The sequence below is a fragment of the Glycine soja genome, chromosome 13, assembly GCF_004193775.1.
Source record: "Glycine soja cultivar W05 chromosome 13, ASM419377v2, whole genome shotgun sequence".
NCBI classification, from domain to species: domain Eukaryota; kingdom Viridiplantae; phylum Streptophyta; class Magnoliopsida; order Fabales; family Fabaceae; genus Glycine; species Glycine soja.
Window position 1 is genome coordinate 27,067,699 of NC_041014.1, and position 10,461 is coordinate 27,078,159.

General features: G+C 29.2%; 1 protein-coding gene across 1 annotated transcript; it reads left to right on the forward strand.

Moving 5' to 3' along the window:
* Nucleotides 1-8,160: 8,160 nt before the first annotated feature.
* Nucleotides 8,161-9,625, forward strand: LOC114380842. The gene is made up of 2 exons (XM_028339923.1): nucleotides 8,161-8,601; nucleotides 9,066-9,625. Exons 1-2 carry the CDS (start codon nucleotides 8,228-8,230, stop codon nucleotides 9,397-9,399), a joined length of 708 nt encoding a protein of 235 aa, XP_028195724.1. The 5' UTR covers nucleotides 8,161-8,227; the 3' UTR covers nucleotides 9,400-9,625.
* Nucleotides 9,626-10,461: the final 836 nt, after the last annotated feature.

Consider the following 10,461-nt stretch of genomic DNA (forward strand, 5'->3'; position numbering starts at 1 on the left):
AAACATAAATTTTCTTGCTAAGACAACATACTCAAATGCTAACTTCTATTTTTTCAAAATGGTCTCTCACTGCAGATCAGAAATTCAATTATCAGCCGCCCATTAATATTACAGTTTAGAGCAGCATTCCATTGTGACAGGGTAAAATAAAATGCCTACTTTGCCTACTTTTGCCAACACTACTTTGGATATTATTTTAGTTTTGATTAAGAGTGTCTTCTTCCTTTCAGGACACCATACAAATACCAACTTTCTACCACCAGCAATGGCAGCCAGACTATCCAGAAATCATGCAATTTAAATATGATGGGGCCCCTTATGAAATCCGACTGAGGCAACACAAAGGGAAATGTTACTTTGCTAACGGCTTCACAAGATTCAAGAAAGAATTCAAAATTTATGAGTCCATAACCATAATTTTTTTTCCTGTGACCACCTCTCCATATTCAACTTGCACTTCAATCCAACAATACACCAGCAGACATGTGGAAGACCACACTGTAGCTCAAGGAAACATATATGGACTCTTACCATCACTCAATGTATCCTTGGTGCCCCCTATCCATTGGTAAAAAATTAATCACTATTCATACTATTTATATTAATCTTTAATTAAATGCTATTTTTTCCCATATAGCAACTTCCGCCCTCTGTCACAGCATGCCTTATCCACTGTGGTTAGCACATGACAATTTTGAAAAGGTCCGGACCTCCGCTACAATGGCCTGTTGTAGTGATTGACGCTGGAATTGGTGATAAATACGTGGTTCAACCATGGTATCAATTCCTTGAAGAGAGCGCGTGATTTCAGCCACGAGGATGAAATTTCCTTCTACTATAGACGCATCGAAAAGATTTAGGAGATTGTCATCAGACGTCAAAAAGATAGGGACGACAACGACACAAAATAGATCTTAGTTTAATCATTAAATTGATTTTGTTATTTTGCCAAAACAACTTCTCCAATATGACCAACAATTTTAGTTATATTTTACATATTGTATATGAATTCCCTACCATTGTAATTACTTCAATCAAAGTTTATCAATGCTAACTCTATTTAAATTTACATACTATCTTTCATTTTATTTCTACTTTACAAAACCAATAAAAATACATGCTAAAGAAATTACAAACAATCTGGGCGTACGCACGAGTTGTAGACTAGTTTTAATAAAATTTAAAGTTTGATTTAACAGTACCAAATTTATAATTAGTGGATGTGGCCATGTGGGGTTATTGGTTCACAGGTGGAGCATGGGAAATTTGTTTGTTTCAAAGATTGAGCTGCAAGAATGGGTGAGGAGTGCAAAGGAGAATCGAGAATAGGCAAATTTACAAGTTCACAAATTCAATACCAAATTTGTACAAGCCTCTCCAAATCTGATCTGGACGGTCCATGTTTCTTTTATTAAAATCCGATGGCTACTAACTCTTGGTCCACCGGTGGACAACCTATTCAGTAGGTCTATCGTAGAAATTGCCGAATTTGTTATTAAGTATATATATATATATATTTGTCAGGAAGGGAACAATAAACACTATTAGAAATAATAATTTGAACACATACAATTAGTATAAAACAATTGTACGTCAAACAGACACTCATAGAAGCAACTTGCTTAGTTGATCTTTACATTAAACATGATTATTCTACAACAAAAATCATATATTACAAATTCACTGTTGAAAGAAGTACTCTATAAATTAAATACTATAACCATTATAAATTTAAAATAACACTAGTTACATAATGTTAAGCATTTATTAAATAAAATTAATATAATTATAATGTGATTGGTTCAATTTTAATAATAAGACTTGAAAATTGAATAATTCCGTGTAAAGTATACAGTTTTTTAAATTTTTTATTTTTGTGAGTTTTCTAACGATTTTTTGTCAACTTTTTAGTCATATTTGCTCTCTTAATCAATTATTTTTTCCATCCATCGTGAACTTAGCTAAATATATCGATCTTTTACTTTCTCTCATTTCTTTTCTTTATTTCTTCTCTATCTTTCTCGATTTTCATCTACACCTATCTACCAAATATTCGAGTCCCAACAGTAAGGTGAACGTTCCATACAGTCTTCTCTATATAGTATTTAATTTGGGAAGAAATTAATTAAAATAAAAAGACGGATAATATTGTAATAATTCAAGACAATCCTAAAGTTTTAACCATATATGAATCCAGGAATACTTTATTCAACTATAGAAAATGGTTTTAGGTCATGTTGTATTTCTGTGATGACGCGAGTAATGAGAAAGAACTGCTATGCTTACTTGTTAGTGGCGTTTAAGGAATTCTTGTGATGAATTAAAAAAAAATTGTTGTGCTAGCTCAAACGCTCACGGCTCAATCAGGGAAATCTGAGAATTTTAAGGGTAGAGAATAGATTTTTTTTTATCTATACAAAACAAAGTTAGTATTAAATAATTTATAATAATTTGTATATTATTTTATATTTAATTAATTGAATTACACTTTTTTAATAGAAGTACTGATATTTGTTCCATTAAAATTTAGGTCCATTGTCCATCCAATATACTTGATTAACTGCATGTATAAATATGATTAATCTTATTTTATAAGTAGTTAAAAATATATAATACAATTTAAAATTTAATAAATATTGATATGTAGTTAAAAATTGGTTAAATTGAGTAATTGACATGCAATCATTATTGGTTCTAAGGAATGTTTGGAGGGGTGATGACACTAAACTTATGATTGAAGGGGTAAAAAAAACATACTTTCAAATAATTAAGGGATTAGTGTAATATATAAGGTGGCTCAATGTAATATTTTTAAACAATTAAAAAATTTTATTTTTTTATTTTTATTGGTAAATGTTATATTTATTAATTATTAATTTTTTTATTAGTAGAAAGAATCAAATCGATTATGTTTCTTTAAAATTTTTTGTTAATTACCAAACTAACCTTAATATAAGGATGACAAATATAATTTTTTATTCATTCTCGTATATATGTGTTCAGCCCCCCTTTAATTCAAGTCTGGTTCAACCCTGTAATATGGTCAATCAATGCTCCTTTCATTTGCATCATCAATAGGCAATTTGGCATGTGCCCCTTGTTAATCTGCTACGCTAATATAAGTTCCTCTTTCAATCATTTTATTTGAAAAGTGGAGCCGATGGAAATATATAATACTACATAGCCTGTGAAAATATAATATTACATAGCTTGTGAAAATTTTAAAAATCAACTTGTTTTTGTTACATAGCCTGTGAAACTTCTTACTGACTATGTCCCAACTTGTCATTTCAACTGTTGATTTGTAACTGCTATTTATTATGTTCTTTTTCTCTAGTTTTCTTTGATGCAAGTGTGAATGTGATGACATTTATAAGGCTTATACTTGATAAGTTGTAAATATGTGGATTTGTTGGCATTTCATTAGTGATTCAGTGGGGTGGGGTTGTGCATGACTATGATTTTATCCTTTGCAATCTAAAGCATTATCAGTCTAGAAGGTTGTGGCTGAATTTAATTTCATGATAACTTCTCTTATATTGTAGGCTTTTTTATTTTAATGCTGGGAAGTTGAAAATGGAAGAGAGGATAAATATGAGCATGAGTGATCCTGATCTTGTTCCTTTTATTATCCAGGTTCTTAAATTCATTCCATTTTTTTTTTCAATTTAGGTTGTTTGGAATTATTATCTTTGAAGGCCATTCGCATGATGAAATTGGTGTTTAATGGTGTGGATACCACTTGCATTAACCTCATTCAACTTTGATTAATTAAATTTGACTTCACATGTTTTTATTATGTTAGCCATATATATTTGTACTAACCACATTTTGTTAGCAAAAAATAAAGAATGATTGATTAAAGTTAATTTTGGTTAAAAATGAAATGGGTATTATTTATAAATATCATTTGATATATCAATTTTATAAGACGTTCTTAACTAAGATCGTCTTAGAAAATATACTTTTAAGACGGTTGTTAGCTAAAACCATCTTAGAAAGTTCACATTCTAAGACGGTTGTTAGCTTATAACCATCTTAAAAAATATCTTTTCTAAAACGGTTTCAATTAACAACCGTCTTAGAAAGTAAACTTTAAAAAGTAAATTTTAGAAGACGGTCGGTTATTGACAACCGTCGTAGAAAGTTAGACTTTTTTATAACGATTGTTTTATAATCGTCATTAAAAATCTCAAATTTTAATAACATTAAATATAAAAACGATTCAAAATCTTCGTTGAATGTTTCTATTAATCGTCGTTAAATATTTTTTTGCATTGCACGTAACACACACAATTAATAATGCATAATAATATTTATAAAAAAAACATGCATTCTTTCTGCTGCATATCCATGTCTATCCACCATGCTCACACATCAATCCCTACAAGTGAATGTCTTTATTTGTCATTTCTTTATCATATATAGACTCGCAATCTGTTATGTGGATGAGTACGTATTGATCATGTGGACAAAAATCAATCCCTAGACAGTGGAATGGCATGGATATGCTTAATGCTCACTTGTTCTGCGCACATCATGCCTTGGATCACAGTGAGTTGTTCAACCGCGACATTAATTAATTAATTGTCTTCCGCAATTTAGGTATGTCGCCCATTCTGAAAAAGTTACATCTACCCATATAATTGGTGGAATACTCTATCACTTTTCTTTGAAGAACTACAGAATTCTCTGGGGGGGGGGGGGGGGAAATACAATGATGCGCTTCTCAATGTATAATTTTGTGGCTTCAAAATTCCAAATTCTTCCATGGATCTACCCTAAGTAGGGTATGAAGAAATACATTTGATATTCTTCGAGGTATTTGAGTGTCTTCTCTTGAATATCTCATGAACATGATCACGAATTTTTATAGTTACAACTTAATATATATATATATATATATATATATTCATAATACGGGTGAGTTAGTTTTTATGTATGTTTCAAATTCATTAGTGTGTAGTTCAACAACAAAAAATCGTTAGTGTATATAATTTAAATAAAATACTATCACACTATTGTACATATTTTAAAATCACACGTTTTCTTAGCTTAAAGAATAAATTACATTATACTTTCATCTTTTGGACAAGCTATGAAATTATCCATGGGTCGATAGTGCTTAACTACCCTTAAAATTACCCATCCTTCTCTAATTGTGTGTTCTATATGAGAATAAAATTCAGGCTTTCCCTTACAAGTTGAGTGTATTCTTACTTGAACCACACCCTGTTAGCATTTAAAAAGATTCAAAATAATTAGAGTTTGTTTAATTATTATTTTTTTATAGACAAATGTTAATTGTTAACTAATTTGTTATTTTTTGTCGAATTTGTGATCTTTGTTTTTTTTTTTCTTCATTCTTAACCATCTAAACTAATTTTATATTCTTTGTTCAATTACTATTTTTATAAATAGTTTTCATTTTTTAAAGATTAAAAAAACTGGAAAAAAAATCGTTTGATAGACACATCTTCATCAACACCATGCATTCGGAACAACCTCCACCTCTGTAAAAATCAGTAAAGGAACAACCTCCACCTCCCACGTACCTCTCTTGTAGCACATTCCAACATATTTATCTGCAACGTAAATTAACAAACGAAACAAATACAAAAAATGCATCGAAGCCCCTGAAACAAGAAACTGCATTAGAATCTCTCTCAATAAGCTACTGCATTGGAATGGTGGTGTGTAATATTGGAGGAAGTATGCAGTTTTAATTTATGTCATATATATTGACAAAACACAAGGTAAGAGAGTGTAAATGACGAATAAAATTATCTTATTAATTAAGTTGATACAAATGGGGTTGGAGTGTAATATTTAAATATAGGTTCGGAGTTTGATGTCATTTAAATAAACCTCGAGGTAATAAAATGTAATTTATTATAATCTAAATATGGAATTGATATTTTGGACAATTGATTTTAAAAATTGTGTATATAATTAAAAAAAAAAATACTATCAAATTGTTCTACAAGCTTCAAAATCACATTTTTTAGCTTAAATTGATTATATACCCAAAATGTAGTTATAAAATGAATAGCATTATTGTAAGATATTACATATTGTTAGTATTTGTTAATATATAAGACTAAAGTGAAAAATAAAATCAAAAGATAAGTTATTTTTAAGAAAAAATAAAAGTTTCTCTAAAAAAAGATAAAATAAAAGTTTAATGTAAAATTTAATTTAACATGTAAATTTAAGTGTGTAAGGAATCACTCTCAAAAAACATTTAATCGTGTAAACTCGTCTATTACTTTTTTTTACCAATCAAAAAGTAAACTTGATTCTCTGAAGCGCATCATCTAATAATTTTAGAGAAGTTAAATCCATTTATGATAGTTGAACTTGAATTTAATAAAAGAGGTTCTCCGACCTTCGTATAACATTAATAATTACAATTTGAAATTTTTTAAGAGACGTCTCACAATAAAAATTATCTCTAAATGATGATAACTCGGGGGAGCAAATGGAGTTTGGGAGAAGATATACATGCATGCATCCTTTGTTTTGGATTTTGTTTAAAAGAAATAATATAGACTATTGAAAAGATAAAGCACACATTTAATTCTGTAATAGCAATAACGCCGAATGTTTTAAAATATTAGCTAATTAATTAAAAAAAGAAATCATATTAAAAGTGATGATAAGATTATATTGAAAATGGTGATTGAGTTGGATAACATTATCACCGTTTTGTGGTGTATGAATTGTGGCATTTAATAAGTGTAAATAATATTTTTTGTATAAATTTATTATTCAATGAAAATTTAAATTTTAATTCTTAAAATGAAAAAAAAATGATAAATATCTATATCTTAACTTTTGTTAGTTATTATTAATAAAAAAAATATAACACATTTAAGAACGAATTGTTCCGCCCATACATTGCATTGCAAAAAACAAAGTTGCCAACAAGAAGAATGCATATCTGGGTGAAGAAAAAGGAAAAGACAGAAAGGGATGAAGTTGGACCCATCTTGTTTGCCCTAAAAAGATGGATGGATAGTACCAATCACTAAAACAAATTTCGAATTTCATTCAGTGGGCGCCGCGTATTCCGTTCATCATTCTACCCCCCATTCCGTTCCGTTCAGTTGAGTCACACCTTGCCATGTCAACACCTTCGACCTTATCCATACCCCTTCCCAAAGTTCACTCTCCACGCGCTCCTCCACGCGTTCCTCTCACCCTCCCTCCATTTTCTTTTTGGTAACGAAGGATTTGATTTCCAATTTCCTATTTTACGTGTTAAAAGTTAGTTACTTAGATAAAGATGATTATTTTCCTAACACTTTAATATGTTTTGTTATCAATCAATCTATAAAGTATAAACGAAGATTTTAAATATGTTTTTTTTTCTTTTATAATTTTTTACTGATATAATTTTGCAGTTGATTTTAAATATTTTTTTTAATTATTTTTAAGATTTTAATATTTTCGAACTGTTATTGAACATGGTTTAACCCAAGAGAAAAAAAGAGTTAGAGAAAATGTTTAGAACTCAAAATAGAAATCATCAAAATAAGAAAAAAAGTTATACAAGCTGTGAGATTCATATAGTTAGTCAATCAGAACAATTAATTTTCTAACTGTTGTAATTAATATTTTACATATCAAGTATAAAGACTCATTATTATCTTTGAATTTCCATCCAAAACTTTCATTTTTATTTTATATATAAGTATTAATGATTTAAAATTAGTTGAAATATGTCCAAAAAAATATAAATTTGCGTCATTATATCATGTCGCCAAATCGCCAATAGCTTTGACTCTTTTGAATTTTTGACATAATATTCAACGGCAATATTATTTTTTTTTAAAAAAAAAGTAAAGACAATTTTGTGGACTAAAATAGAATATGAACAAGTCAATCAACGCGCTATAAAGAGACGTGTTTCGTTTAGAATGGACAATAAAGGTAATGCCACATTAGGCTATGTCGAAGGAGGATGATACATGATAGGGTGGGTGTATAGAGGGAACAAAAGAAATCATATTTGGATAAAGCCGAATCTTACTTTTTTCTTTCCAAAGAGGAATAAATATTAACAATAAACAATAAAAAACAATTGGATAAAAGTGGAAAAGATCCTTTAATCTTATCCGCCACCTTAGCACTTTCCTTATAAATCATCTCTAAGTACTTTCAAACCTTCCATTCCATTTATAGCTCTCACAAGCCAAGAAAAAAAAAAATTAAGTTAGTATGTATGAATGTATGTGTTCTTAGTAATCATAAAGTGCTAAGTCAAATACAAATATTGTTTGTGTGTGGTGGTTTGATCAACAACACACAGAAGGGGTATCTCAAAAACACAACAACATTGGAGATTATGGAGCTAGCGCAAAAGAAAGGATTTCTGGTTCATCATGAGTACGATGATCTTGTTGGTTCTTTTTATTCTTCCTCGACATCTTCTTCTGTTTCTGGAATTTCAAGTGGGTCATCGTTGGAATCTGATTCTTTTGAAGAAGTAACATCCCCTGCCTCTTCTTCTCCCTCATCATCAGTTGATGATCAACTTGTAGTTGTTGCTGATCCATTGAGTGACATGTCTTCTCTCTTTCAACAACTTCCCATCAAGTAAGTTTCTCAATTTCTACCACCAAGTTTGTTTCTTCTTTCATTTTCTTCCTTCTTTGTTTTTCCATAAACTACCAAATTAGTCCATACTTACCAACAAAAAATTGGTCCGAATAATAATAGGCTTGAGTTTCTTAAATAAGTGGTTAAATGTTTATACCTGAAATAAGTAATGGGACAATTTTTTTTATTGACAATATTAGTTATTAGTTTTGTTAGAAATCTTAGTGAAAGAGATTTAAACCCATGCCTTATTTTTTCTTTTTTCTCCCTCTAAAGTTATGAGACAACTTATCTTTTAAGTGTATTCAGATCTCAGAAAAATTAGCAATTATGAACACATTTCTATATGCATATAAAAAAATAGTCCAAAGTTACAACCATTAGGTCACTTTGTTTTTAAAAAAATTGGGTGTTTTTGTTTGTGAATTTGCTAAAGTTTGTGTCTTGTGATAATTGTGTAGGAGGGGGCTATCAAAATTCTACCAGGGAAAGTCACAATCTTTTACTTCACTAACAAATGTGAGGAGCTTGGAAGATCTTGTAAAGCCAGAGAACCCTCACAACAAAAGATTGAAGTCTTACAAGAGCTATGCAGGAGGGTTGGCAGAGAGCCATTCAACAAGGGTTGTTTCTAAGGGGGGAATGATGCATTCAACAAGTTCAAGAGGTTCATGTTCTTCTTTGGGAAGGGGCAGTGTCACTAACTTCATGGGTAGTAATAGTAGGCCATCAATTCCTTCTCATAGATCTACCAGCACTAACACCATCCCTAATCAAACTGTGTTGTTTGCTTAAAAGGGATTCTGTGATGTTTCTTTTTTTTGTTCAACCAAGGTTTTTGTTTTTGATGATGTGTAGATTAAGTAGTTTCATTCGAAGAGAAATGTTGGAGATTGGAGGAAAAAAATAGTACTTTGGGTACACCTAATCTGATTTTTTCTTTCTTTTTAAATGGAAGTGCCATTCACATGTGCAATTTTGATTCACAATTTTAATGCAATTGAGTTAATTTTTCTGACAACTTCTTCACCCAGAATGTAATCAGAGGTCTTAAAAATTCAAAAAGAACTCAATTACTTAATGATAATCATAGGCTAGATCAAGTTATGTATTGCCTAAATTAAGTGTGATCATTTTATAATTTTGCGGTCTATATCTGACATACCCGACTTAACTAATGTTTGGTTTCTTAATCTGTTTAGAGAATTTTTTTTTAATTTTATTTTATCAAGATTTTAAATAAGTTACACGGTTCGTTTTTAAACAGACAAATAAAGTAAGAGTTAATCGGTCTGTTATTGAGAAAAATTAATAAACTTATGAACTAACGATTTTATAATCAGACCAATAAATTCATAGACTTGCAGATTTATCACATTAACATGGTTAAAACTAAAATATATTATTTTATAGATATTAAAATTTGTTTAAATAAGAAGTTTAATACTTCAGCTGTTAAAATAACGCTATAACATTATATATTATAATTTAATATTTTTTTTATTAAAAATAATATTATTTATAAATTCAGCAATCTATAAAGTTTAATAGACTTTTCTAAAACCTTCCAGCCTAACTTACTTTATAAAGTTTATATTGAGATAAAGAATGGAAATGTATTTTTGAAAATTTAGGGTCCATTTATTTAAACTTATTTATTAAAAAACATTTTTTTAGTAAAATAAACAATTTTTAAAAGTTTTTGGTATGCTTATTTAAACTATTTTTCTATTTTTTTAAGTATTTTTAAAAAAATCTTTTTTATATATACCAAAAGTACTTTTTTATTTTAAACAAACAAACCCTTAATTGCACATTCCCAAATTTCAAGAGCAAAATAAAGAAGGGAGCATTTAA

Coding starts and splice junctions, on each gene's coding strand:
- LOC114380842 (XM_028339923.1), top strand. CDS start 8,228: ATGAATGTATGTGTTCTTAGTAATCATAAAGTGCTAAGTCAAATACAA. Junction 8,602..9,065: donor TTTCAACAACTTCCCATCAA/GTAAGTTTCTCA, acceptor ATAATTGTGTAG/GAGGGGGCTATCAAAATTCT.